The sequence below is a fragment of the Mollisia scopiformis genome, assembly GCF_001500285.1.
Source record: "Mollisia scopiformis unplaced genomic scaffold LY89scaffold_40, whole genome shotgun sequence".
Classification (NCBI taxonomy): Eukaryota; Fungi; Ascomycota; class Leotiomycetes; order Helotiales; family Mollisiaceae; genus Mollisia; species Mollisia scopiformis.
The window spans coordinates 253,728-280,719 of record NW_017263620.1 but is presented as its reverse complement, the minus strand read 5'-3'; the positions used below and the strand labels follow the sequence as shown (position 1 = coordinate 280,719).

Below are 26,992 nucleotides of genomic sequence, written 5' to 3'. Positions count from 1 at the left end.
GACTTTCGGCGCTTGTTGATGAGGCACCAGGCGCTTTCATGTTTTTTTTTCTATGTTCAAATGGTCTTCACCTCAAACATCTTTTTCTCCGAAGTCTGGGTGCAGTCATTCCAATGTACAAAGTGCCTACATAAGTTTATAACAGCTATACCTTCTTTCGAGGGAGTCTGAGAAAGGGTCGGAAGCCCTGCCCGGTCTGGGAGAGCCCCATCTTGAAGATGTCTCTTCAGGCAGGGGGATGAAAAGAAAGCTAGGATGGCGTACTGCTTCATCCCAATTGAGATTGCGAGATCCATTGTAGCTTCTTTAACAGAATATAGAATGGAAACAAGTAGTCAAACAATACATTCATGGATTGGGGAACAAAGCAGAGCTGCCGTCCTATGGTGATGGAAGTAAATTGATGAAAACGGTAAAAAGGAGATGATCGAATCTTTCAACCTGGCCAAACAAAACACCCACACGTGGAGAATTAGACAAAGAATGACATCCTGCTATCGGCACAGAGACGAAATACTTCAAGCAAATCCGAGCCAACATGCCTCGGGTCCGGAGATAGCTCCGGACGGTGCGCAACTCACTCGAGGTTCAAATCAAAGTACCGTTTCTGAACAACTTTCACCCAATCTGCTTACACGCACTGGCATGAAAATCAGCTTCAACGTTCGTGTAGATCAATTCTTTTCGCACTGCGCTTGCTCTCTGCAAACAGTAAGTGGCGGCGGATACTCGCGAATGCCCAGCGTTTGACGTTTTTATGATGGCCACTGTCGGTGTTTCGACTACACAACAAGAATGAGATTTGGTATTGAATCAGAGAGTATTCGCAGGCTCGTAACATAGATGCGTGAAAAGGACAGAAGGGACGCAGTTGTGCGGAGATAGAAAAACCTTAGGTAAGCTGCAAACAGCGCAAATGCACGTGATGGATAACCCGACCACATCTCCTCCTCTTTCATCGATGGTTTTGTCCCTTTACCTCATCGCTTTTGATGATGCTCGAGATATCCTTTTTCTTTTGAAGCCATATGTTGGCATACTTTACCCTTCTTCACGTAATGTGAGTTTCATATCGTGCACGAGACCACTCGACATGGACCTCGAGTGCTCAAGTGATTTGTTTATAGAATTAACCGATATATTAGATCTACAAACAACAAGCTATCATTACGCTACCTCCAATTCGACTTCTTGATCCGATCCAGTTTGTCTATATCATTACCATATTTGGAGCCCTCATCATAGCTGGCTGAGGGTGTTTCGTTCAACTCGGAGCTACCTAATGCCAACTCCTTTCGTTTCCAAATATTACCATCCATCACCGATTGTGGGCTTTGATCTGTCTCAGCATCATGATCGAAAGACGATATTTCGAAGCCGGCCTCCACCGAAGACGAACGTTCATGTCGCTCAATATCATGATCAGACAACCTTTCGACGCCAGCTTCACCAGCTTCCACTAGAGGAATCGATGTGTCTTCGTCCTCTTCGTCAAATCTCACAGCATCGAACATCTCAGACGCCTCGGTCCTATACTCAGACACCATCCAATAGTTTTTCGATTCCAGATCTCTCTCATACTTCAGAATTCTGTCGCCAACATTCACACTCTTGACCATCCCTTGTCTCATATGATGAGTGACAAAATTCAGCCAAAAGCTCTCTCCATAGGAGGGCTTAGTGGAGGGCGCAAAGAAATCATTAGACTGTCCTAGATCTTCTCGCCCGACCACGATCCTAAGACTACTAGGAAGCACGAGTGCTTTCTCATTGCGTCTTGAATCGCTGAGGTGATCGCCTGTGTAAGGGTTGACGATATCAGAAGTGGGAACGTCGATGATAACAACAGCATTGGGCCCATCTTTGATCCGCTCCGAGTCGACATGCTCGACTCGTGGATACAAACCCTGAGACTTGAGGAATTCTTTGATTGGAGCAACAGATCTCCTAAAGAACGTCAAAACCAGAATCTGTTCCTGTATGACCCCATAATCCGGCATTGATTGTATAATCTTGGCTATCACAATCAAGTTCTGAAGATTCAATAGCCCCGTGGTATTCTTCAGACTCAGGCATTGACCGTCCTCGACGTTTACAAAAACCGAACCCTTACACGACTCAGCCGGCTTCTTGAAGGTATCAACGACCCATCGAATTGTGAATAGATACACCGATTTGCGTGCCGAAAGGCTATCACAAAAGATGCGATCATGGGGTTTGTGAATCCCATTGTAGGTAAAGTCCCGAAAATACGAAGCAATGTCAGGATCCACGCGATACTGCGTGTCGAGGCGAACAGGCTTAATGCCTGTCTTGATCAATCGAGAAACTGTGGTAAATTCCAGTTGTCGTCGGAAATGTCCTCGCACTTTTGTAGCCATAAGCGCTTCACAAGCTCGGTTCTTTTCGTACACGCAACCTTCATCCGCAAACAAAGAGACTCTCTCCAAAGTTTTAGAGAAAGCTCCACATACTGCAAAGATCATGTAGTCTGGTATACTATCTGCGTTGTCGCATATGAAGATAGTAGGGTTGAATCCTCGAAGAAGACCATCGCTGAAAGTATTCACAGTTGCGAACACGGCCGTTGCATTACCAATGTCTTTGCATCCCGCTAACAACTCGAACTTATCAGATAGTGCTTGTGAAACCTCTGATTTGAAGCCTGTGCGGATATTCTTCATAGAGAACACCTCTGAAAGGAGCTCGTCAATGCCAGACATCGGGTCAACAAGCATCATAGAATCGATGAGATTTTGATCAACAAGCATGCCTTTGGCTTCAGTGGCTGAATTTTGATACAATTGTCGAGCATCCACATCGGTCCTTGAGAGTACGAGAATTCGCTCACCACTTCTAACGCAAGCCGCACAGAATTTAGAAGCGATCATGGTCTTGCCACAACCCGGTGGGCTTATGACAATTGTCAAGGTCGAGGTCGATAGTTGATTAAAAGCCGCATTTTGCCCAACGTCCATTTGGTCTCTACCAATATCGACGAAATTGAGAGGTGCAAGTGAGGGCAAAGGTTGATGTCCGTCCCGACCCATCAGGATTCCATGAATATTTCGGTTTTTCACACTTTCAGAATGCTTCTCAAAAATGACCCCATCGATGGAATCCAGAATGTACTGGCAATACTCAGGCTCGGCCGAGAAAGTGAAGTAAGCATGGAGCTTGTTGTCTGAAAACGTGCGCACCAAAGGCGGAGACCGCGAAACAAGTATGGCGATTTTGGTATGGAAGGTGGCCCCGTGTTTGAGACCCAGCACTTTTCCCTCCCATTCCACAACCGTCTTCTTGTTTCTGTTTCTCCAGGCCACGGTCACTTTGGAACCAGTTCGTGGCAGCTTCGCTTCTTCTTGGAAGAACATGAAAGGTTTATCCAGGACCAGCAACCACTGCTGGGTTTTTGTATAAAGTGCCTCGACACCAACTCTCCAGTACGAAAATTCATACTTGTTGTCAAAGTGTGCTTTCCTCAACTCGGACACTAGATGCTCTTCATACAGAAAGGCACCTTTCAAATAGTACTCGGCTTCAGCGACTGACATGAAAGCACGCTTCGGGCGAAGAGCTGTACACCTCCCCTCGATATCGTCTATTGGTTTCAGTGGGCCTCTGCCTTGATCAACCCAATCAGTAGGACGCATTGCCTCAAGTTCGTAAACTTCTGTACAATCTCTCGGGTATGTCTTGCACAGGTCGACGGGTACGCTACCAGTACCGACATTGTTCAAGATTTTAGCTCTCCAGTATTTGACAAGTCCTGTTGGACATGCAAGGAGGTATCGGTATCTGTACTCTAATGCAGCACACCACTTTATGTCTACCGAGATTGTTCGCTCTTCGCCATCATCATCCGCAATGCGACACACATTATTGGCAACTACCAGGTCAGGTCCGTCGAAAGCAGTGCGCTGACTGAGATTGTAGACTTCCAAAGCTTTCGACTTCCAAGAGAGGGTTATGATCTTCGGCTCTTCACTATCGGGTTCCAGATCTGGATTAGCTCTCGAGTCAATCGTCCATCGAAGATCGTATAGTTCTTCTGTGAAACTTGTTGGTCCGCAGAGGACGGGTTCGACAAGATTAAGACTACAATTCTTCTTCGGCGAGAATGGTACCACTTCTCGATCTTGGTGTATCAATTGGTGGTGATATGTGGGGAAAGCGCTGAACTTCAGACCGATATATTCTCCTGTTGCTGCTTCTTCGACTGTTTCGCCCTGTGGTACGGTCGACAGACGAATCTCGAAGGATGGATCGTCAGTACCTGCGTTGTTGTCAGTTTGTTGACCATCAACGGTCGCTATCTGCCGTGACTAGATCGAAGATAATTGTCGTTCGTGTTTGAGGATCAACCTTGAAGGAACTGCAAAGGATCATGACAATATCACTGCTTCGAGACTTACCACCGGTGGTACAGAACTTCAACCATTGACCACGCGAGTTGTTGATCTCGATCTCTTCACCACTTTCGCTCTTTACGACGTGAAGTCTCAATATGGGGTTTGTTGTTGGCTCAAGCCTACACAAGTATTTGGTCAGTACTGTCTTTCTGTTGCTTCATGATCAAGGAGGTACTCACTGGGATCGATGGATAGATCGTTGCAAGCCTTGCGATCCTCCTTTAGGAAGGTGTACGCTCTGCGCCCATTCCTTTTCGGCTTTGGACCAGCGTCGTTCCGTCATGGTGTTGTGGGATTGTAAGATGAAGCAATAGCTATTGCGAAGCAAATGTTGATGCGCGGGTTGCGAATCAGGTTGCAGGCAATGGTACCCACTGTTGTTGTGGGAGTTGGTGGGTGTTGTTGTGTTGAAGAGTTGAAGTCCAAGTCTTTGGCGTGAATTTATATCGATCCAGACGAGGGACGCCAACCCGGTTCGAAGCCGGTAGAGACCTTTCGAGTGAATTCGCTTCTAGTGGAGAAGTTGAATGTCGAAAGTGCTAGCTGTTGGTCTTTGCTTCACAAGTCTTTGTCTTTTGTCAAAGTCTAGATTTCGGGCAGACAATTAATCTCCCTTGGCATAACACAAGTTGAGGCGACTGTTGATACTCAGCTTTGAGAGTCTCAAGTTACCTCAAAAGTCACTTACGTAGCTGAGCAGTGCCTGTTTGAGGTTGTACATTACTTATCTCCATACCATTTCCAGTCGCCATATACCCGGGTATCACGATGACTCTTTGGTTTCTCCTCTGAGCAGTTTCCACTTTTCCTCATCACAGCTTAAATAGATAGAGCCTGAGAGCAAGCACTTACGGCACTAAGAGTAGAGAAAGCGCGAATCACCTGAACGACGTTAATTACCTATCTCCCATACTTACTCCTTTCGAAAAAGCTCTACTACCTCATAGAGCATAATCAACTTTCCTTACCTTATCAGCCTAGAGCTTCACGTTGCTTCCTTATTTTGTATGAACGTTCAATATTCCACGGACCACACTACTCACAAGTATTCATTAAGTAGGTCAGTTTGGAATTTGGAGGAGAACCATGTGTATAAGATGGGATTCTTTGATCATAGGTTGATTTAGCTAAGCATATTTATATCTTGATTATGCCCCTCGTTAGGCTTGTACTTGAAACTCTTTTTACCTGTCACTACCTAGGTATTGAATGAAGATGCTAGCTACCTGAGTCTTCTTTCCAATAGAACAGCGTGATTAGGATCTCATATGAAGCAAAGCCCCTTTTTTTTCTTTAAAAAAAAGAAGAAAGTAACGCAAGACATAGCTATAACTCTTAAACCTTCAGACTCCCCTCCATAACAGCAACCGCACAACCACTCAACCTGACCCCACCAATGCCCCCATCAGCCTTAACATCAACATCAACCTCAACCCCAATCTCACTCCTCCTCCCCATCTCCACTCCCTGCACAATCTCAAACTTCATACCCTTCCTCCACTCCCCGGCCAAATACGCACTCAATGCACAAGCCGCGCTCCCCGTCGCCGGATCCTCCATCTTCGCCTCCACCATTCTACTTCTAATCCTCACCTCCCCATCTCCTTTCCCATCGTCAAGCAAAACATAATAATACCTCGACACAAAACTTGGTTTCCACTCCTCATCCAACACCACATTAAAATCGGGCGAGAGACCTGTCATTTCGACTTTCCCCAGCAGTTCGAGAGACGGGAGTTGAATGAGCTGGAACGTCATCCCCTTCACTATCGAAAACAACGGTGCTTCAAGCTCAGCTTTCCGAATCGAAGCATCCTTACTCAATCCTCTTTGCTCTCCTGAAAGTGTCTTCCCATGCAAATGAGTATCAAACGGAACTTCAGCCCTTACCCCAACCCCCTGCACCACCTCGACGGGAATCCTCCCAGCTTTCGTCCTCAAGACTCCCTTTTTCTTCCCGGCAAGTCCTAATACATAACTAGCAGTCCCGACGGTTGGGTGGCCTGCGAAAGGTAGCTCCTCATCCGTGGTAAAGATATCGATCTCCCATTCTGGGACCGTGGCGCTGGAGTCAGGGCTGGGGTGCAGGAAGACGGTTTCGGAGAGGTTGAATTCTTTGGCTATGAGTTGTTTTTGGGCTTGTGTGAGGGGGCAGGGGGAAGGGAGGGAGACGATGGCGAGGGGGTTGCCGCTGTAGGGGGTGGTGGTGAAGACGTCGAGGGTGGTGAAGGGGAGGGATTTTTGGGTGGTGGGCATTTTGAATGTTGGTGAGAACGGGTGGTGTTGGTGTTATGAGATGAGAGGGAGCAACTGAGGAAAAGGATTTGTGGTTGAGGTATTATAAAAATTTCTAGCTGTGAGTCAACTCAATGTGGCTGTTAAAGTGGGGTAGAATTGCCTCATTTGGTTGTAAGCAAAACAGCGTGCCATGGTTTGAGACGAAGTAAGATAATCACGCCGGGCTGGCTGTTTAGTAGTCTAACAGCTTTATTTACACATCCGGAAAAATAACCGAATTTAGGAAAGGTAGACTGGTATATAATTTCTGGTCTAACCCAAAATCAAGACTTTTGCAATTCCTCATCAATGCTAACTTAACCAACGCCTGGAACAACCTGTCCAATGCTCGACCCATATGTACATATCTACAATTGCAGCACACTGCTAAACATGCAATCTTCGTAAAGAGCATCTCATTCCTGACCTTCCGTCCCCTGCTGCGCCATGATCAAGGCCGTCAACTCTGCAATCTTGCTGCTCAGATCCTCAACCTGAGCCTTTAGCCCATTGAGCTCAGGGTTATCTACTGGCAGTGAAACTGCTCTCTCGCCCTCCTTCTTGCCTTTCACTGGGTCATCAAAGGGGTCCTGACAGCATGAGGCGGGTCCATCATCATTCCGTGGTTCTGGAAAGTGCTGAGAAGCTGTATTCGCTGATGCTCGATTCGATAGGAATGGTCGAGGTTTCTTTGAGGGAATGGTGCTCTCGCTGGTTAACTGCTCAGAGGCCGGACCCATAGTTGCAAACATAGGAGTATGTCCTTTGATACTCTCGTAAGCGGTTTCGAATACCCATATCGCTCCAATAATCGGTAGATGAGTAGCTTTGAGAAGGAATATCCGGGTCGTTCTCAACTTGTCAGCGGGCATGAAAAGCCGAAGAGGTCGAATGAGAATTAGTGGTATAAGGTTGAATGGCGGGTAGAAGTGGGTTAGTCTATTGCTGGTTGAGGCTTCCAAAACGTACACTGAATAGACAAACAAATATTCCTCCCTAGCATGAGCAATGACTTTCGAAAAGCTATCACTCAGAATACTGATCAATGATGTGATCAGCAGAATGTTTGTCATACAGACAAATACCAGCATCAATGGGGGACCAAGTAACGGATTGATGTCCCTCATGATATCAAATCCTAGATAGCTGGAGCCGAAAAAGACTTTGATCAGTATCCAACTCATATCACCCAAGCTGAATGAATCCCGAGCCAGAAGGGTGAATGTCGTAAGAAAGCCAACATATAGGACAGCCACAACGACCATGAACTTGACGAAATCCTTTGCCATCTCTTTTAAACAAGGAATCAGAGTGCCAAAATAGGGATGCAAGCTCAAGAGCGAGCAAATACGTGGTACCATGAAGAGAGCCTCCAAAGATAAAATGTCGAATGCATGGTCGATTATCTGTCCGTCGTCTTTAATGAGACCAATAGCTCGAGTGATCAAAAAGGCGACCCCAATCAAAATAATGATGAGATCAGCGCCGTTCCATATGTCGACAGCGTAGAAGATGGACCCAGCATCGATGAATTCGCTGAGCTCATCGTAGGCAAAGGCCGCGAACCAGATGTAAAGAACGGCTTCAAGAGGAGTGATATGATATGGATTTCGCTCCACGAGTACCGCGTAGTAGAGGAACAGAAATGTTGCAAAGAAGAGAACTTCGAAAGTCTTTTGGTACAATGGGACTCTCAATCGTGTAAAGTAGTCCGAGTGCCTCTGGTTATAAAACTGTGGCTTCTTCGTCGTGTGTGCTCCCAAGTCCTGCCAGAATGTGATGTCGCCTCTCCATATTCCATGAACAATCTTCTGTACAACCTTCTGACTGAGGAACTTCTTGCAATCTGCCACAGCAGCAATCTCTAGACCATTAAGTCCAGTAAAGGCCGAAGTTGGATCTCCTTCATCCTCATCTTGGTTTTGCTCTTCAGCGGGGATGCCAATATTCGAGACTGATCGGAGCAGTTCCACCCTCTTACTTCCCGGTCTTGTAGGTGTCATAGGTGTATTCGGTCGAAATTGTGGCAGAAGGCTTGTCCGTTCATTCGCATCTGCATTGGCGCATGCTTCCACCTCCCGAATCTGTGGTAATTCGAAGAGACAAAAGTCCATCGCGTCTCGTTCTGATATCCGAGCCAAGAATCGCCATGAGACTATCTCGCATGCGTTCGCCCTTGTGTCGTTGACTCCACGGTCGTCCTCGGCCAAAGTAGAGAAGTGCCATTTCAAGGTTCTGTCGCATTCAATGAGCAAATGATACCGGCAGAGACAGGTGAACTAACAGTAAAGCGTTGATCAAGCAAGGATTTGTGACATTCAGAACGAGATGGTCCACGAGTATTCGAATCTTGTTTCCAGCAGAGGTCGTTCGTAGTTGTTCGAAAGTTGAAGGCAATGCGATCTCGTCGACCATATAGCTGAATGTCTATTAGTATGAAAGAACAATAGACGGCATAACTACCCACTTCGATAATACTTTGACCACGTTGACAAATGGATCTTTGGGGCCAATCGCAGGCAGTTTCCTAACTTTCATATCCCCAATTGGTGAGCTTGGAGGCGTCATTTCGAGAATATTAATGAGAGGAGACGCGAAACCCGGAAGGACATTGGGTGGTTGTGAGGAATTGGGCAGAGTGTATGATACGATTTGGTAGGATTATTCAAGGACTGAGCACACCCCTCGACCAGCTCCGAACATGCTGGTTGTTGTCGAAGTTTTCATACAATGCAAGTCTAGACGTGCGGAATTCCAAGAAAGAAAAGACGTGCAGGGACCAATGGCTGAGACGTGGAGAGACGCACGCTGCAGCCACTGAAAGAAGCCGCTAAAAAGGCCTGACCGGGGTTGAAGTGGCTGAAGCTCTCAGCTCCAGGCAACTTCTGTCTTCGCCATCAACCCCACCATATCCAGATACGCAGAAGAAATCAACATAAAAAAGAGAAAAGCATCACAACAACTCTTCAGAAAGCAATAATCTTTCTACCATCGAGCCAAAAGTACCACCGGTGAATCACTCCTAGCGTTTCTTCATATTCGGACATCAGGAACGAACCAACCCCACTACCCCTCATCAGTAACGACGATAGAAATACTTCTTACCTCACACAACTTTCAATACATCTTACAGCAGAATAAACTCTGACACTCAATAACGATGGCAAACAACCCACTAGGCACGGAGAGTATTCTCCAGCACATGGCAGATGCCCTGCCTACACATCCTCAAGGCGATACCGGTTCAGATTTCAGCAGTTCATATGAAGCTATCGCTCTGTTTGCGCACGCATGCATGGCAGCTGTTGGATTCAGATTAGTAGGCTTTGGAGAAGGACAGAAGATGGGTATGTTGATCCATCCCGAAAACACTTTCACTTTACTGACTTCCCCAAAAGAAGCGGAATGTACTCGACTTGCTCCTCGATTAGCACCACAATGGAATTCTTCATTCGGCTCACATTCCTTCCTTTACGCACATTCACAATCTTCAATGCAATATGTAGTCAAGATTGATAGATTAGGAGGCAAGGCAGAAATCAGAGGTATCGGCTTAGGCGATGAACGTATCTCCAGATTCGAAGTGACGGCCAAGGACTACGTTTCCTCCGCTGCCCTTCCACTACGAATCACACTCAACCAGTCTGGCGAAGAGGACCGTTCCGACTTGCCGTCGAAACTCAAAGACATTTTCATCTCTCCCTCAAGAATCCAGGACCTCGCATCTCTCTTCAAAGTCACCATAATCCAAAAGTTAATGCCAGGCCTCCACAAAGAAGGTTACGAAGAAGCTTCCAACGCTGGTGCTTCAGCTAGAGAAGATGCTGAAGACGAAAGAGCAGAAGGCCATGCTCGTAGGAATCCACGTCAAGATCCCCTCCGTGATCCAGGCCTTCCAGAACCAGCTCGACCCTATCCCTTCATGCCTGACGTCGCTCAACCCCGTCACCCTGTTCCTCAAGGAGACTTCCCACCCCCAGGATTCGATGACGAATATGATATGAACAGACCACTACGTGGCATGGCTCCCCAATTTCCTGGTGCGAGCTCACCATTCAATATCGGACACGATGATTTGAACCCTCCTGGCCTAGGACCCCATGATCCCCTTCGAGGAAGTTTTGTCGGCGGTGGTGGTTTGCCGAGGCCTGGTGGGATGGGAGGCATGCATCCTACGTTCGATGACCCGTTGTTTGGTGGTCAAGGAGGTGTTGCGAGACAAGATCCTCGAGCCCCTCCTGGAGCGAGGTATGATCCTTTAGGACCCGGTGATGGACCGCAGCGTGGTGGTAATGGTCGACCTCCGAACCCATTTGGCGGCTTCGGGAGTGGTGATTTCATTTAGGGCAGCAAAAGGGGATGATTGTACGATTGTGGTGATGGTTTTGTAGAATGTCAAATTTGGTATCCTGGACTGGTACGATTTTGATCTCGTATCACCAACTCTGGCAGGAGGGAATAATAGTAGCATATCAAATGCAATGTTCTTCCATCTCATTTCTCGTCTCATCCCAGTGAACTACTTAGAACTCTAAAATTTAACTACCATACTCTCCTACTTATTCGTTATTGAAGAGGAATACAGTCAGTCTACCAACAAGCACAATCGCTACTCCATCCATCAGCATAGGTAGTCACTCACCGTTGCCGTGAGCCATGGTCCATTAAGTTTATAAACGCGTACCCGTTCATCTTCGTGTATCTAACTAATGGGGACAATTTCTTATGCATCCTTATGAGGCCCCAGGGGCTCACCAGTTACACTTTGAGACTAAGAGGGAATTAGCATTAATTGCGATATTGGTTCGATTACTTGAATCTGAAATAAAATCATGTTGACTCATTTCCATGAATGAGATGATGAAGAAACAGGAAATGAAAGACTAGAGAAGAGTAAAGATAGAAATCCGAGCCTTGAGATTGGGAGGGGGACTGAGTATATACGTAGGTGGTCAAGAAGAAAAGCAAGCAGTATACGAGGAAGCAAGCGTCAAAGCCGAGTGCCAAATGACCAGCTTACTGCATAGATAAACATCTCGAAATGTCTTCAGCAACCTCATCAAAAAAACAAAATCAAAACATGAATCCTCCCCTCCCAAAATCCACCCAATTTTCCCCGTGCACAAATCTTTCCCACCCAAGAGACAATCAAACTAACAACCCATACGTCCAAACCCCAAAACATTCACTCCATTTACAAATTCCATTGCCCCCCTAAAAAAACAAGAACTAGCACCAGCCCTAACCAAGAAACATAACCAAGCCAGGACGTGAAACGCGGTCTAAAACGAAACACATCCCATCACATCTGGAGTGGAGAAATCAAGCTTTCCCCCCTCCCCCTTAACAGCCGAACTGCACTACCGAGCCCGTGATCAACAGACGTTACCTAAGGACCCCTTTTCCCCGTCTCCCAGACAAGAGCCAAAAGAGTTGGAAGTGGTGCGAGCGAAGAAGGTGTGGCTGGAAGGAAAGGAAAGGAAAGGAAAGAAGGGCGATGTTAGTTTGGTGTAGTTGTTAGGAGGAGGGAGGTACTTTTGTAGATGCTGGGTCAGTGATTGGATTGGTGTTGATAGAGGGATGGTATAGAAAAGGCTGAGGGGATTCAGTGATGTCAGGTTAGGGGTTGGGCGTCTGAGGAGGGGGAGAGTGCCGAGTTAGTAATTTAGGAGAAAGGATACCTCCAGGGTCTTCTTGAAGCTCAACGTGACGCCCTCGTAAGTCCAAACCGAAGAGAAACACAAGACAGACAGATAAAAAAACTCCATTCCAGATCTAAGGTACTGTAGTAGCTACTCTTCATTCAACTCGACTCGACTTGATTCCATTTGCACCCCCACCACCACCCTTTCTCCCCACCACATACTAAAATCAAAGTACTTTAATATAGAGGACCAGGCCACACACATAGCCAGTCCATCGAAAAGAAATCCACACAGCAAGAGGAAAAATTGTACTCGAAACACAATGCGAGCGATGATGCAAAGACCCAGAAGGAAAACGGACCCGAATTTCGCCAATGATAGGGAAAAAAGAAGACACAAGAATTTTGGTAGTTGGGAATCTTTTGGTCGAGAGAGATAGAGTGGGGGAAGAAGAGGAGGAGAATAAATATTTATAAAGCCTCCTCCTTTCCTCGAGTTTTGTATGTATGTGCGTGCGGAGAGAAGAGAGGTTGTGTGTTGGGCAATTAGAGAATTTTTTCGTTCGTTCGTGAGTTGGGTTCGGGGGTTTCGTTCGTCCAAGAGTTTGGTTTGGTTTGATATGGGGTTTCGTTTCAATCCACTTCCTTCCATACAGCCAGCCATGCCAGATACATCCTCGCTCCAATTGTAGTAGGTAGTTGTTGCAAGAATTCGATATATCCTCCACAGTCCGGGACCAAAATAATACACACAAGGTGATTACATGATTATGCATCCGCCGCAACATCCTCTATCCTTCTCTCCCTCACTGACCTCCATCTTCTGGCCTGGCCCGCCGCTTCCTGACCCGCTGCCCCCGCCCGCGACGTAGCCTGCCATCTCCTTGTTGTAGCGTCTGATCTCGCGGACGATGTCGTAGAAAGCGTTGTCGACGTTGATTCTCGATTTCGCTGACGTCTCGATGAATTTGCATCCGAAAGAACGAGCTAAAGCCTCACCCTCTACACGTTCTATATCAGCCCATTGTCCGTAGAAAAAAAAAAGGATAGTAGAAAGAAAACTACATACCTTGCTTCGAAACCTGTCTCTCGCCTTCCAAATCGCACTTATTGCCTACTACAATGATCGGGAAATAATCCTTATCCTTGACCCGTAGAATCTGTTGTTGGAACACCAAGATCTCATCGAAGCTCTGTCTGCTCGTGATGCTGTACACTAATAGGAAACCCTCGCCCGTTCGCATGTACTGCTCTCGCATGGCCGAGTATTCCTCCTGGCCGGCCGTATCGAGGACATCTAGGAGCGCAACTTCTTCGTCGATCACGCATTGCTTGCGGTACGAGTCTGTAGTTGATTGATTGGTTAGCAAACTTTTTTTCCCCTTCTTGTTCGGGAAGCTCGAGGATAGATGGATAGAACCGTCATACCTTCAATTGTCGGATCATATTCATCGACGAAGTGGCTCTGTATCAACTGGATGGTCAAGCAGGACTTTCCGACTCCACCTCCGCCTACGACGACGAGCTTGTATTCTCTCAGAAACTGGCCGGGGAATTAGTCAATTGGCCCTGTATGCACGGGAAGAATTCTGAGCGCAGCAGCGGCAGCGTACCTTGGATGCCATCTTTGCGTTCGGGGTATGGGGATGATGGATTATCGCTGGTTCATCGATCGAGTGAGGTGAAAGGGCTTCGCTGTTGTTGCTTGCTTGCTTGCTTGGTTCGGCGGGTCGGCTGAAACTGCGAGGTTCGAAGGTCTGGCCGTTATTCGTCTCGCGATGGATGGGGATCTCCGCAAATATGCAGTGGGAGCTGCTGCTTGGTTTCGATTCGCAGGGACGGAAACGGAAACAGGGTCGTGGTCGTTAGTTGTTGCTGCAGGTGCACGAAAAGTTGCGAACGATAATGCTGGTTCTCTGATCGTGGATTGGGGAATTATGAGGATAGAGAATTGGGATTGGGGGTTGGGTTCGGGCTGCGGATGGTTGTTCTGCAGATGCAGTATCGGTATCGTAGCGCAGGGCAGGGCAGAAGTACACTATCTATCAATCGGCGGGACGCAAGCACGAGGGCGGCGGCGGCGGCTCAATGGAGAGACGAGAGACGAGAGGCGAGTGAGAGAAAGTCGAACAGAACCTTCGCTTTGAGTAATTCACTGGTGAGACGAAGAAGGTGGAGGATGTTTCTTAGAGAGGATTGAGTTGCAAAGGGACGGGCACACACACAGCAAGCACAGGCCAGGCCAGGCCAGGCCAAAGCTCGAGGCTCACACGGACTTTACTATACGGAGTATTAGCTTCACTTTCTGTGAAATTCGTGGCCGATTTTTTCGACAGGGCCCAAATTCACAAAATGTAAAGTATTGCGCACAACAAATCAAGTTTACATTTAATTCTTTCAATGAGAACGTAGAATATCTTCTTGATAAGTTAGAACTTAGGTCTGATTAAAAACGAATGTTGGAATTGGTACGGGACATTTTAGTATTCTCGAATGCCAAAATCGGCTAGGAATTTCACAAATAGAGAGGCAGCTCACATTATCTCGAACGTTGGTGCTTCGTGCTAACCGCTGCAATAATAAATCAATCACGCCCGGCGTCCATCCACACCTCATCCTCCATACACGATGCAGTCCTCGAGTAACCTTACCGGGCCCGAGGGTCCTCTGTAGCTTACCGCATATCGAAGAGCAAAGGGCTGGCGAAGGGTGGCCCAAAAGGGGGCCGAAAGGAATCCTGGCTGCTCCGAACTGGCTCCTCCTCCTCCAACTGGCCGGGACGTGATTCATATTGTGCCAGGGAGATGCATTCGGTGCATGCTTCTAAATTGTTCTGGTGCTTTTGCTTCCAGCGACCTCTCATCTCGTTCCCCCATTCACAGCTCGTGCTCTACCGCAATTATTACAGGGTGGCTTCCAGCCCTGCAAATAGGCGTGAAGGGCGGTAAGTATATCAAAAGAAGAAAATATGTCTCGAATAATGTGCAGACATCCAGAACATTTTGGATCAGTGATGCGGTTTGGGTTATTTTCGGTCCTAGGACAGACATATCCAGATCCTTTTGTCAATAGTGACACCGTCTGGTTTATTTTGGTACCAACGTCTTCCCCGTTCGAGGAACTTACCCACGCGTACAGCTGCAATCATGAGGCAAAGGTAGAAACCAGAGACACAGCAATCTCCTCGACTGGCTCGTCTGGAATAGTGTCATTGACGATCTGCCTTCTCTCCACCTATCCCATGAAGCCTCTTAATCGGCAAAAATCTAAGGATTTAACGTCTTCCCTCCTTTGGAACCAATCTCAGCCACACGGTCTCTCACGAATCTCAAAAGCAAATCTCACGACGACATAGAACGTGGCTTTCGAAGCCGTATAGAAGCTTCCAATTCCCAGATCCTCGTTTCCTGTGCCGCATATCCCACGCGCATTCTGTTCATCTGGTCCTCCCACAATCTTTCTCATGGGGTCGGTCAAGAAACATGCTGTCATTTCCGTTTCACGGTTTCCAACTATCTCGATGTTGTTTCACCCAGTAACGGGGAAGACCAAACAGCCGATAAAGAAATCCAACACCCCTGTCTGGCTATCACAACTCGCCCCTCAGATGTTCACCACACCAAGGCCCGAAGAGGACATCGTTTGGACTTTCATCGTGTTCTGGAAGAAGCAAATTTCCGACAGATGCAACGAGTGGTTGGTATGGTTGAAATGTGTATTAGATATGTAGTACAGTAGCACTGGTGCTATGATCGACAAGCGTTCTGAGCACAAAAAGTTTATCATAATCTTTGAGATATCATGGAACATTCGGCACAAATTCTGCCCCTGTTCAAAGTTTGGTGCGCAATCATAGCGTCCGTCTGACACGGCTGGCTCCGCTGCTACAAATGCCAGATGTTATTTTAACCCACGTGCTGGTGGACCGATGCCATAATACACCCTTGATGCACCTAGCAATGCTGTTGAACGGAAACCACGACAAAAAAGAATATCACACCTTGAGGACCAAGGAGAGGTTAAGAACTGGACACGATGTTAGAGCCGGCCAGAGCGGGTTGAGACAGTAACGCATCTTACTCCTTGGCTTCAACATCCACATCATCTTCCCCCTCTACCTTCACACGACGTCCCTCTACGTTCTTCTCAACTTCTGCAACAAGACTTTCCAGGAGTTTTTGATCCCTGCGGCCTGATCAGCACGGCACATTTCGCCACTCGGAATTACCTACCGTCCCACAAGGGTCACAGTGTTGTTTTGCTTTCCCCACCTTGGATAACTGCCGACTTTAACTCCTTTGGGCTCAACTCTGCCTGCCAATTCCGTCAAGTATGGGGCGACAGCACTCTCAGGCAGTGGAGTAGAGATAATGATTCGATGTATGCCCGTGCCATCTGGATCTGTCAAGCGTGGCAATAGCAATGGCTTCATACCCTCCAAAAGCTTCTCAAATAACCTCGGAACACCAGGCAGGATATGAACGTTGCCATTGACACATGCAACTGGGACCCATAAATCATCGACCGGAAACAGGATTTGTTGCTTGATATCTCGAGAGTCGTCTGTTGGGAGCTCGATCATTCGGAGTTTTGCTCTCTTTGCTGGTGAATCGACATCCCAACTGAAGTTTGGCTGATTTGGATGTGGCTTTGACAGTTTCTTCATCTTTTCATAGGCCTCTTGGTGAAGCTTGAGCTTCAGGCCAAATGCTTTGGCTATCGATTGGTAGGTAATGTCATCGTGACTGGCAGATGTCAGTCTTGCTCAGAACGTTCTACAGTGAACATACGTTGGTCCAATACCACCACTCGTTACTACAAAATCGTAGTTGTTGCTCATTCTCTTTACAGCTTCGATAATTTCTTCCTCGTCGTCTGCAATCACCTCGATGCGCTTCAAAGCCTTTCCGACAGTCAGTCAAGCTGGCAGAGACTGAATGAGCCATCATACCATTCCCAACTTGAAGCAGAACTTGGCCATATATGCAGAGTTGGTCTGTCAAGTCGTTAGAACGTGTTGTTCTCCTTTCTTGACTTATATACGTACATCCACCGTCTGCAAGAACCACAAGTCAGCGAATCAATCCAGCAGGAAACGAATCTCTCCCCAAACGACATACCTTCCCACCTAAAACCTCATCTCCAATAATCAGACATGCTGCCGTATGTATGGTCCTCGTATTTCTCTCATCTGCTGTAGTAGATGATGTCATGATTCGACTCGCAGAGCTGGCAAAGGCAGCTGCAGAATTATGGGCGTAGTTTGGAAGAGGATGAGAAAAATGTCTGACTAATTGTGACAGTCGTGAAAACATCAGTTTAAATTGGAAGATTGTACAAGAACGTGGAAAATGTCGTGTTTGGTGGAAAGGGAAGTCGCACGAGATAGTGGGGTTAAATGCAGCTTCCCAAAGCCGCGTCCCCTTGCAGTACTCGAGGGGAAACCGCGTGGCCGGAGAATGTCACCGATCAGATGAATAATACAAGCTTAATAACATGTATAAAAGAGCTTCCCATCCTCCTTGACATACTGAAACGTTACTGCTCCAATATTAAACTTGGTATGGTACAAGGCACTGGTACATCTTCCTAGTCGACTGGCTTGATCGATGTCTCAAACCTGGCACAACATCAAAAAGAGTTCAACAGGCTTTTCTAGCTATTGCACATGCAAATATTAGCTGCACCACCAGGTCAAGTGCTCTTCTCATATTCTCATTATTTCCCTTTCTCGGTCTCCCTCTCCTCTAATCTATCAGCTACTCTCCACCTCACCAGACACATGATGCATCGTCGCCCGCCTACTATGGCTTCAACAATCTCGTCGGGTGCCGAAGAAGCCGGGAGTGGCTTTCGTCCCTCCGTTATGCCTATCAGTTCGCGACTCGGGCTTCAGATCTCACAACATATTCCTCGCCGCACCTCAGCACAGAAGAGGATCATGCTTGCCTCAGACCCTTAAATCCATTTCTTCGCAAAGCCGAGAAATTATCTACCTTACTAAGCTTTGGTCCTGATATGACGTGGGAACCAATACAAAATCTACACAAAAACAACAGAGCATCTCTCACATCGCAGTCCCTAATTTCCTAAAGCTCCTCTTTCTCCCCTTGAGCTTCTCTCTTCTTTCCATTTCCCTTATACTATCTATTTCTAACGATGTCAACTGCGGGTCCCGCGCATAGAGTCCAGTCTGCCGTTGTCGAATACGGATATCCAAATGGTCACCTTGGACATCTCACAACAGAAGAAGAAGCAGCATTCAAGAATTTCAAGCTCTTATGTGCCGACAAAGGAGAGTACAGGCCTGCAGAGGGGGACAAACCTGCATCGCACGATGATGCTACATTGCTGTAAGTTGCCGTGTTTGTGTACATATTTCCACACTGACATTTCTAGGCGCTTCCTTCGAGCTCGACGATTCATTGTCCAAGACGCCTACAAACAGTTTGCAGACACAGAGGCATGGCGGAAAGCAAATCAGATTGATCAGTTATACGAGACGATAGACCTAGAGCATTACTATGAGACTCGAAGATTGGTAATTCACTTCTATACACACCTCACCGCCAAGCCTCCTCTTACGTAGCATAGTATCCTCAATGGACCGGACGCCGCGACAGACGCGGTATACCCGTATACGTATTCGAGGTCAAGCACTTGAATTCCAAGACTATGGCCGCATATGAGAAGTCTGCGAAGGAAACACATAGCATGGCGCAAACAGATGGGAAGACTCCGGGGAAATTACTTCGACTTTTCGCCCTTTACGAGAACTTGATTCGATTTGTGATGCCCCTTTGCACAGCGTTGACGGATAGAGATCACCCTCAGACGCCTATTACACAGAGTAATAATATTGTGGATATTTCTGGTGTTGGGTTGAAGCAATTCTGGAATCTGAGAGGGCATATGCAGGATGCGAGTACTTTGGCTACAGCGCATTACCCAGAGACATTGGATAGGATATTCGTGAGTCTCTCCTTACCCCCAGTTGGACCCAAACCTTCTGCCCTCCCTTCCTCCCGTCCCGCTCCGCCCTAAATTTCGAAGCGGGAGTATGAAACTAACCCCTCCTAGATAATAGGAGCCCCTGCCTTCTTCCCCACAGTCTGGTCTTGGATCAAGAAGTGGTTCGACCCAATCACCACATCCAAAATCTTCATCCTCAGCCACCACGACATGAAAAAGACCCTCGAATCTTTCATCGAGCCAGCCAACATCCCCAAGAAGTACGGCGGCCAACTCGAATTTGAATTCGGCGACATGCCTAAACTTGATCCTCACCTAGCAAGCGTAACAGAATGGCAAAATGGAAACACAGATTTTCCCCACGGCCCAATGTACTGGGTGGACGGCAAAGGAGAGAAAGAAATCGGAGAAGTAAAGAGCGACAAGATCAAGGCGCTGGCAGTAGGAACAAGAGACAAGAAAGAGAGAAAAGAAGATATCTGCATCGTCACAACCCTCCACTCCGAGCAGCTGAAAATGAACGGCCACACCGGCCCCTCAGAATCAGAAAAAGTAAACGAGATCCGAGCAACACGGCCCGAATTCCTGACCGTACCTACCGCAAGAGAAGAGGAGGACACGGAACCCCCGAGCCCGGTAGCACCGAGCATAGCGACGACAGAAGCGGAGAGCACGGCGGAGAAATCAGTTGTGCAGGATGGCGAGGTCCTACCCGCTTCGAGGCCAGAGCTGGTTTCTTTCGTTACGGCGACGGAGGGGTTGTCTATGAATGAGAAAGCCGGGAATGTGCACTCGACGGCGACGGCGAATCTTTTGGATCCGAATTTACATGTTGGGGAGGGCGAGGGGAAGGTTGGCGAGGGTGCGTAGTGAGGTTGAGTGTGGCTTCGGATGAAGGCGGAGAGGGATTGTAGATTTTATACCTTGGGTAGTGGAGGGCGGGCTTCAGTACATAAATACATGCAGCATGGCGGAACTTGTGTGGACCGAGAGAGAGGAGAGAAAGTAATGACATCTTGAGGTCCTTTTCTCTGTGTGTTTTCTTTCTGGGTGTAGAGTTTGTGAGGAGTTCGATTGTTTGAGCATTTGAATGAGCCCATTGGTTTGAAAGAAGGGGTGCGGGTGCGGTACTATTGTACTGAGTTCGTGTTCATCTTTGTGTTGAACTGTGTTATGTTAGCAGATCGTTGAGAACTTTGGGATAATATCAGTCTTGTTAATTATTCGAAATGTTGTTTTGACGCAAGTCTTTTGTTTTTGACGAGGTACCGCAAGCTTATGAGAGTGGGATAATCATTAAGAAAGTTTGAATCTATTCAAACGCAAGTGCTAACCAAAACAAACTAAAAACACTATCTTCTATCTAATCGTACAAAACTGTCTTAAACTACTATTGATGTGCCCAAGAACGGCACACCTTACAACCCCAAACTCCCCTGTCTGGCTCCGCCGGCTTCTGAGTACATACAATACAAGGCGCGATATTCTGCATAGCATGCTGCGGGAAAGCTCTCGTGAACCAATCCCCCATAGCAGTGATACCCGATATCATGTTCACCGTAACCTCATTGCTATGCAAAACACAGAACCAGCCCGCCTTCAATTTCGCAAAACACTCACATCTCCCACTCCGAGATAGATTCTGCTCTCTAATCGTGGTCGCGCAGTCACCGCACACGTAAGCCCGCAGATTCCTCTCGATTGTAGCGTGCACCTCGCTGAAGAAAATCTCTTGGTGCTGGTGGCAATCGGCGCACACTTGCGTGTTGTCAACACGATGCGGTTGATGGTCCTGGAACTCGCAGTCCTTGGCGAACGGTTTGCGGCAGATGTCTCCGTTGTAGTTATAGTCAGCGAATCGGCGGCCGTTACAGCAATCTTTGGGTTCCCAGCATGTGTACTCTTCCTCGAGTCCTGCGGCTTGGTCAAATCCGAATAGATCGTTGGTGGTGTTGACTCTGCCGTTGAAGGGATCAATGTTAGGTCCGCCTAGGTTGCCCGAGTTATCCCAGGTGAAGAGTGCTATGGTTGGGAACGCGACGTTCGTCCTTGGGATCATGACTCTGGGGACCATGGCGTTGTGGTTACTAGGTGACCCTGCGTTATAGCTTGGAGGCTGGCTTGCAAAGTCTTGATCGAAGAACGAGGCACCGAACGACGCCGGCGTTGTTCTCAGCCCCATTTCCTCTCCCGGCGATAGGTTGCGGCCAATGGGCTCATCATCGTCTACAATAAACTGGAGGAGAAAATCGGCTTCGTTGTCTGTTCTCGGAGCCTCGTTCATGTCTGTGTCTATCGGGTCGGCTGCTTGGTTGTTTTGCATTGCTTCCATCTGGAGTCTGTGTGCGTCAAGGGTCTGATAGACTTGTACGTCCGAGTTCAAGATTGCTTCTCGTGTTGCCCTGACCGTTCCAGCCCCGTAGTTCGGTAAGGGCCCAGCTGGTAGCACCACATTGTTATGAATTGTCGCCTCTGGATTGTACTCGAAGGCAGATGGCGCGGCGAATGGGCTGTATTGTCGCTGGGTATTCGCAGGTGGGGGGCCTATAGTACCGATACTACCGAATGTATACCCGCCCAAATCCTGCGCCGCAAATTCATCGAGTAAGTTTTGCCCGGTGTAGGAATTGTCATATACACCCGGCTCTTGTTCATAAGGGTTTGTTCCTTCCGGGTCTTGGTTTCCAAACGGTTCCTGTCTGCGCGGTGGTGACATAGCGCTGAAACCATTCCATGTTGATTCATCATTTGGATCATATGGAGCTTGGTATGTGGGATCAAAGTTTTTTCGGGGATCCATGTCATCATATTGATCTTGTTGTCGGGGTAGTCCTCCTCTTTCCGATCTATAATCAGGGATACGCCGGCCAAAGTCACAAGGCAAGCCCCGCTGAGCACAGAAGTTCTAAACGCCAACGTTAGCTGCAATTTCATTAAAAAGAACTGGACAGGTGTTGATGGATAAATCGTAGAAAGTCAACATTGGACAGGGTGAACTTTTGGATACTGTTGGAAGACAATGGCAGTCTTAGGGAGTTATAACTTACGCATGGATTTCCTCCTTCGCAGTCAACTACGGCGTTCAAACAGTTAGTGCACTGAGAGATGTGTCTGGTGCTTTCGCGTCTTGATGCTGGGCTTGCTGATCTGTCACTTCGACGTCTACCTCCTCGTCGATCTCTTCGGGAACTTGGAGGCGCTGGTGCTGGCAGTCGCTTCTCACCCCTTTGCCTTCGTGGCGCCGGTGCTACTGGTGGATTGACCTCGTTGAAGGCATCAGTTTTTGCAACCTGATCTCTTTGATCATCGGTGTTTGCTGTGGCATTCTGTCCTAAAAACTTCTTAGGACCAGTTGTATAGCCTTTTCCATTAACGCAGTATTGGGGATGCCCTGCGACTTTGCACGGTGTACATGGATAGCCAGTAGTCCATAGATCGCAATTGCCCTTCTTTGTATGTTCGCAATACGAACATCTAGTACACTGTGGGTTCGTTCGTACATTCACTGGCCATTTCCCCCATTTTGGAGTGTAGCCAAGCTGTATAACATTAGTTGGGAGTGGTGGTTTCTCCCAGCTGGTGTTCCCTCCTCTTTTAGTTCTAAATTGAATCTCTGCCCGCGTATACTTTCTCCTCGGCGGTTTAGCTGGAGCGTTGTCATTATCATCGTCATAGTCTTCATCGTCAGATGGTGGACTTGACACAACCGAAAGGTTATCATCGTCTTCTTCGTCGTCGTTCTGCCTTGCTTTGCCCTTCCCCTTTTGGGGAGCGGCACCGGCACCTGCAAGTTTCTCGGCTCTCACTCTCCCCTTGCCATTCACACACTGGGCCTGGATTCCCAGTTTTATGCATTGACTGCAAGGATACCAGCCCTTTTCTCGCAAGTCACACAGTTTCTTTTTCGCCTCGCAAGGGTGGCATCTATCACTAGGCGGGTTCGTCCTTTTGCCCGTAGGAAATTGCCCGGGTTCTGGTATGTAATCCAATTGCTCGAAACCTTCACCGTCTGCAGGTGGGCCTTGGAGGTATGGCTCACCAGGCTGCCCGCTAATGGTTGCCCATTGACGTGGTGCATACTGCTCGTCTCCACTATCGGGAGGTGGAGCTGGTGTAGCGACTCTCGGTAAACCTTTAGCAGCGTCGTGAGCTCTTCTGTGGGCGAGTGCGGCAGCACGTCTTTGTGCATTCCTTTGTGCTCTTGATGCTCTGTCTGCTGTATGGGCTGCAGCATAATCGGCGTCGTATATTTCGTTGTTGGGGTCGAGCTTTTGCGAATGTATAAATTCTGCCTTAACTCGAGCATTTTTTCTTTTCATCCACATGTTATGCCATGTTAAGTCATCGGTAGCGGCGCTTCTGATCATAGGCTGGAATACGGGTTTTCGTTCGATGCCCATGGCCAGGGAGGCCCGATCGATTCTCTGTTGTGCGCCCTCCTCGTTCTCCAGTATTTCCAATATTGTTCTTCTACTATCATCGTAGTAGGGAAAGTTATCTGTTGGACTGACCACCACGCCGGGTTGATCTTCGAATACAGGAGCTGGAAAGTAGGATGGTGTTGGTTGAGCTGGAAGCGGTGCAGTTCGCCCATTGATTGGATTCCATGCTCCCTCCGTCGTAGCCTGTCTCCTATTGGCTTCCCTAGCCTTTCTATCTCTGCGCTCTACCCTGGTTTCATACATGTAACGTTCAACGACTGGGTCATAATTCGCGTCCCCTTCTGAGTCGTCGTTGTCGACGTTCAAAGTGGGATCGTCGTCATCCTCATCATAATTGAGGTTTGGGCGCTTCCTTCTGTTAGACGGAAACATTTTGAGCTATATCAGGTAGCTTTGGCAGCTGTAGCCAGACTTGAAAATTCTGTTTATTGCCAAATGGATTGGCGGTAAGTGAAGCGCAAGTTGAAGCGCAAGTGACAGTCGCAAGTTGCTTGACATTTTCAACTTGCGCTCGCAAGTCCTTTATGACTATGGTCATGGTCGCTTTGTTGTGCTGCAATCGGCGTAGTCGAGGATATTTCATTGTGTGAAAAGTGCTGGATCCGGCGATGTTGTCTGTCAAAAAGATGCTTTCGGACAATGCTTGAATGCTTTGAACCGAACTTTAGAGTCTTGAAAATACCCCAAACATTGTGAAGGCAGTATGTAGACATACCAATTAAATATGGTCTAAGATATGTCTGCAACAGTGTTATTGCTGCCGCCATCAATTGTATTCGCGAGCTTGGTAGCAGTATTTCACTTGAAAATTTCTGAGCTATAGCGCTTTACCTCATGAACGGCCGTTTTTTAAAAATTTCGCAGTTTTGATATCTTTGATCAGTGTTTAATTCAATACTACTAGCACACTGATATAAGAGTATAGGTATGCATCGATGCGGATAGCAACTAAGATTTGGGCGATGGTCTTAGGAATGTGCAGAATCCTAATGCGGACTCGGCGGAGATGCAGGCTCAAAGCATTGAAAACAAAGGATACGAGATAAGTCACGGACAGGAAGAACCCCAAAGCGGATTGAACCAGGAGACGTCATCCAGAGGTGGTTATCGAGGTTGGTTGAACAATTGATGACCTGTTTGTGGGTAAGATCCAAGCTTTCGAGGTCGTGGTAGGAGAAGCCAGCAAATGGAGATTCTCATTAATCAGACATATGTGATGATCACGATATTCTTTTCCCGGTATAATTCATCTCACTATAGTGATAGAGTACTGGATCGAACATGCAAAATTGTTCTGCTCCATTCCCTCCCAAGTAAACTGCGCCAACTGTCCGAACAGCGCGGACTGCGCGAATTGCGCAGAATGCTGCAAATATGCAGTATGCGAGAAGAGGGCGTTGCGGAAATAATCACAAGAGGTGCTACTCAGACTATGGGCCGATACCTCGAAGCTCCACTCTCATGATATCCAGTGGAAGAACACCATGCCCCTTTTCAATTAAAAAGGGGCTCGGAAGAACAACCGAGCCCATGACGCGATGCCGCTTATCGGCTTCGAATGTGGGGTTGTCAGCTTCTTCCAGCTTTATCATCAATACCAGCCTCTCTTCAATTAATCCCACTCTCCAGCACGAAATTTTCCTGTATGCCAATCCTTCGAGCAAGTACACAATTCCTCCGAACGCTATCCAGCTTCAAAGCTTCTGCAACAAACCTCAGCTTTGGGCAACCAACGATTCGTACGATGGCCTCAGCGGTTTCCAAACGCCTCGAAGGCAAGACCATCCTCATTACGGGCGCGTCCTCAGGAATTGGTCGAGCTACCGCAGTGGAATTTGCGAAGACTGCGCCGAAGAATTTGAAGATTATTTTGACTGCGAGGCGGCTTGATACCTTGAAGGAGATTGCGGCGACCATAAACAAAGAAGTGGGGGAGGGGGTTAAGGTTCTGCCAGTGAAGCTGGATGTTAGCAATGCGGCAGAAGTTAGGGAATTCCTGAAAGGCCTCCCAGAAGAATGGAGAGAGATTGATGTTTTAGTGAATAATGCGTAAGTGGCCTTGTCTGAATCGTGGATTGATGTTGATGGGTGACAGAGGAATGGTTAAAGGCACAGCGAAAGCCCCCGAGATTCTGGAGGAAGATATCAACATTATGATGTCGACGAACGTTACGGGATTGATTAATATTACACAAGCCGTTCTGCCAGCCATGATGAAGAAACCTGATGGTGGAAAGGGAGATATTATCAATATTGGAAGTATCGCAGGACGAGAACCATACGCTGGAGGCAGCATATACTGTGCAACAAAGGCAGCTGTTAGAGCGTTTACAGACTCTTTGAGGAGGGACTTGATAGCCTCGAGAGTGCGGGTTATTGAGATTGATCCTGGTGCGGTTGAGACCGTGAGTACAGGAGAGAGCCAGGGCGAGGTACTTGCTGACAATATTAGGAATTCTCACTTGTTAGATTCGGGGGTGACAAAGCAAAGGCCGATGCCGTTTATACTGGGTTTGAGCCTTTGACTCCTGAAGATATCGCCGAACATGTGGTGTACTGTGCTGGAAGAAGGGAAAATGTGGTCATTGCAGACTCACTGATCTTCCCTAACCAACAGGTAAGCAGCATGCACGTGGTCGTTATGAACAATGTATCTAACATCAAGATAGGCCGGATCGGCACCGGCTATTCACAAGAAGTAGAGCTGTCGCTTTCATGTCCTTTATATAGACCCCTACAAATAGACATCAGTTCTCAAAGAACCATGCAAGCAAAAATCATGATCAAGTAGCAGCGTCATACTAGATTGCGTGATGCCCAGGAAACTTGACAATTTTATTACCGACAGGCACTGACATTCTCTCTCTCTGTATATATATATCAACGTTGGGTCTAAGTGAGCAGCAAAGGACTAGCAGTTGCAGGGTAGCCCAAAAGTATGCTCTCTAAGTCTTGATATTAACGGCTAGCGGAGCTACCAATAATTCTACTGGATAATGTTAAGTTACAAATTCCCTCTGTGCTTTTGTTTGTAGTCAGTGACTGTTGAGATTTTTGTTTGGGAGTTGAATGCTCTCTGAGCAAGTGTAATGGGCGTGACACGACAATACGGTCGCGGAGAAGTTCCATTACTACCACTTTAATAATCAAGCCAGTTCCTAGATCCAAGGATTGTCTGCACCAAACATATAACGTTATTTGTACTGTAAGAATGGATATTAATGCTTGAAGTTCCTCGCTAAATT

The 26,992-nt window shown here is 47.4% G+C and overlaps 8 protein-coding genes across 8 annotated transcripts; 3 read left to right on the top strand and 5 right to left on the bottom strand.

Annotated features, from left to right (window-relative positions):
* Window positions 1-984: 984 nt before the first annotated feature.
* Window positions 985-2,499, bottom strand: LY89DRAFT_692222 (uncharacterized protein). Its single transcript, XM_018216490.1, has 3 exons — window positions 2,049-2,499; window positions 1,146-1,978; window positions 985-1,060 (listed from the first exon to the last, which is right to left on the bottom strand). Exons 1-2 carry the CDS (start codon window positions 2,074-2,076, stop codon window positions 1,173-1,175), a joined length of 834 nt encoding a protein of 277 aa, XP_018061222.1. The 5' UTR covers window positions 2,077-2,499; the 3' UTR covers window positions 985-1,060; window positions 1,146-1,172.
* Window positions 2,500-5,517: 3,018 nt separating this feature from the next.
* LY89DRAFT_692220 (Diaminopimelate epimerase-like protein) lies at window positions 5,518-6,748 on the bottom strand. The gene has a single exon (XM_018216489.1). The coding sequence runs from the start codon at window positions 6,666-6,668 to the stop codon at window positions 5,748-5,750; it is 921 nt and encodes a 306-aa protein (XP_018061221.1). The 5' UTR covers window positions 6,669-6,748; the 3' UTR covers window positions 5,518-5,747.
* Window positions 6,749-6,943: 195 nt separating this feature from the next.
* On the bottom strand, window positions 6,944-9,433 carry LY89DRAFT_790241 (uncharacterized protein). Its single transcript, XM_018223348.1, has 3 exons — window positions 9,157-9,433; window positions 8,974-9,108; window positions 6,944-8,924 (listed from the first exon to the last, which is right to left on the bottom strand). Exons 1-3 carry the CDS (start codon window positions 9,255-9,257, stop codon window positions 7,106-7,108), a joined length of 2,055 nt encoding a protein of 684 aa, XP_018061220.1. The 5' UTR covers window positions 9,258-9,433; the 3' UTR covers window positions 6,944-7,105.
* Window positions 9,434-9,583: 150 nt separating this feature from the next.
* On the top strand, window positions 9,584-11,184 carry LY89DRAFT_790240 (uncharacterized protein). The gene is made up of 2 exons (XM_018223347.1): window positions 9,584-10,036; window positions 10,088-11,184. Exons 1-2 carry the CDS (start codon window positions 9,850-9,852, stop codon window positions 11,032-11,034), a joined length of 1,134 nt encoding a protein of 377 aa, XP_018061219.1. The 5' UTR covers window positions 9,584-9,849; the 3' UTR covers window positions 11,035-11,184.
* A 1,875-nt stretch (window positions 11,185-13,059) lies between these two features.
* Window positions 13,060-14,136, bottom strand: LY89DRAFT_399553 (ras family protein). The gene is made up of 4 exons (XM_018207254.1): window positions 13,947-14,136; window positions 13,762-13,876; window positions 13,403-13,678; window positions 13,060-13,335 (listed from the first exon to the last, which is right to left on the bottom strand). The coding sequence occupies exons 1-4, from the start codon at window positions 13,956-13,958 to the stop codon at window positions 13,094-13,096; spliced, it is 645 nt and encodes a 214-aa protein (XP_018061218.1). The 5' UTR covers window positions 13,959-14,136; the 3' UTR covers window positions 13,060-13,093.
* A 2,111-nt stretch (window positions 14,137-16,247) lies between these two features.
* On the bottom strand, window positions 16,248-17,745 carry LY89DRAFT_399411 (Molybdopterin binding protein). Its single transcript, XM_018207253.1, has 7 exons — window positions 17,454-17,745; window positions 17,381-17,389; window positions 17,285-17,329; window positions 17,124-17,236; window positions 16,566-17,078; window positions 16,414-16,518; window positions 16,248-16,359 (listed from the first exon to the last, which is right to left on the bottom strand). Exons 1-7 carry the CDS (start codon window positions 17,646-17,648, stop codon window positions 16,353-16,355), a joined length of 987 nt encoding a protein of 328 aa, XP_018061217.1. The 5' UTR covers window positions 17,649-17,745; the 3' UTR covers window positions 16,248-16,352.
* Window positions 17,746-18,507: 762 nt separating this feature from the next.
* LY89DRAFT_568760 (CRAL/TRIO domain-containing protein) lies at window positions 18,508-19,797 on the top strand (the record flags this gene model as incomplete). The annotated part of the gene is made up of 4 exons (XM_018208568.1): window positions 18,508-18,686; window positions 18,733-18,874; window positions 18,928-19,305; window positions 19,414-19,797. Coding segments are annotated over 4 exons (1,083 nt in total), but the record flags the coding sequence as incomplete, so codon positions are not given.
* Window positions 19,798-25,330: 5,533 nt separating this feature from the next.
* On the top strand, window positions 25,331-26,735 carry LY89DRAFT_692212 (NAD(P)-binding protein). The gene is made up of 4 exons (XM_018216488.1): window positions 25,331-25,796; window positions 25,843-26,152; window positions 26,200-26,364; window positions 26,417-26,735. The coding sequence occupies exons 1-4, from the start codon at window positions 25,393-25,395 to the stop codon at window positions 26,447-26,449; spliced, it is 912 nt and encodes a 303-aa protein (XP_018061215.1). The 5' UTR covers window positions 25,331-25,392; the 3' UTR covers window positions 26,450-26,735.
* Window positions 26,736-26,992: the final 257 nt, after the last annotated feature.

Excerpts from the sequence above, each read along its gene's own strand:
- LY89DRAFT_692222 (XM_018216490.1), bottom strand. The coding sequence starts at position 2,076 with ATGCCTGAGTCTGAAGAATACCACGGGG. Across the intron at positions 1,979-2,048 it reads GTCTGAAGAATACCACGGGG|AGGAACAGATTCTGGTTTTG; the intron begins CTATTGAATCTT and ends ATGGGGTCATAC.
- LY89DRAFT_692220 (XM_018216489.1), bottom strand. The coding sequence starts at position 6,668 with ATGCCCACCACCCAAAAATCCCTCCCCTTCACCACCCTCGACGTCTTC.
- LY89DRAFT_790241 (XM_018223348.1), bottom strand. The coding sequence starts at position 9,257 with ATGACGCCTCCAAGCTCACCAATTGGGGATATGAAAGTTAGGAAACTG. Across the intron at positions 9,109-9,156 it reads GTGGTCAAAGTATTATCGAA|CTATATGGTCGACGAGATCG; the intron begins GTGGGTAGTTAT and ends ATAGACATTCAG. Across the intron at positions 8,925-8,973 it reads TGCTTGATCAACGCTTTACT|AACCTTGAAATGGCACTTCT; the intron begins GTTAGTTCACCT and ends TGAATGCGACAG.
- LY89DRAFT_790240 (XM_018223347.1), top strand. The coding sequence starts at position 9,850 with ATGGCAAACAACCCACTAGGCACGGAGAGTATTCTCCAGCACATGGCA. Across the intron at positions 10,037-10,087 it reads TGGAGAAGGACAGAAGATGG|AAGCGGAATGTACTCGACTT; the intron begins GTATGTTGATCC and ends CTTCCCCAAAAG.
- LY89DRAFT_399553 (XM_018207254.1), bottom strand. Across the intron at positions 13,679-13,761 it reads ATATGATCCGACAATTGAAG|ACTCGTACCGCAAGCAATGC; the intron begins GTATGACGGTTC and ends AATCAACTACAG. Across the intron at positions 13,336-13,402 it reads GAGACAGGTTTCGAAGCAAG|AGGGTGAGGCTTTAGCTCGT; the intron begins GTATGTAGTTTT and ends TAGAACGTGTAG.
- LY89DRAFT_399411 (XM_018207253.1), bottom strand. The coding sequence starts at position 17,648 with ATGTTTTCACGACTGTCACAATTAGTCAGACATTTTTCTCATCCTCTT. Across the intron at positions 17,079-17,123 it reads AGTGGTGGTATTGGACCAAC|TCACGATGACATTACCTACC; the intron begins GTATGTTCACTG and ends GACATCTGCCAG. Across the intron at positions 16,519-16,565 it reads ACTGTGACCCTTGTGGGACG|GGATCAAAAACTCCTGGAAA; the intron begins GTAGGTAATTCC and ends ATCAGGCCGCAG.
- LY89DRAFT_692212 (XM_018216488.1), top strand. The coding sequence starts at position 25,393 with ATGCCAATCCTTCGAGCAAGTACACAATTCCTCCGAACGCTATCCAGC. Across the intron at positions 26,153-26,199 it reads ATCCTGGTGCGGTTGAGACC|GAATTCTCACTTGTTAGATT; the intron begins GTGAGTACAGGA and ends TGACAATATTAG. Across the intron at positions 26,365-26,416 it reads TGATCTTCCCTAACCAACAG|GCCGGATCGGCACCGGCTAT; the intron begins GTAAGCAGCATG and ends ACATCAAGATAG.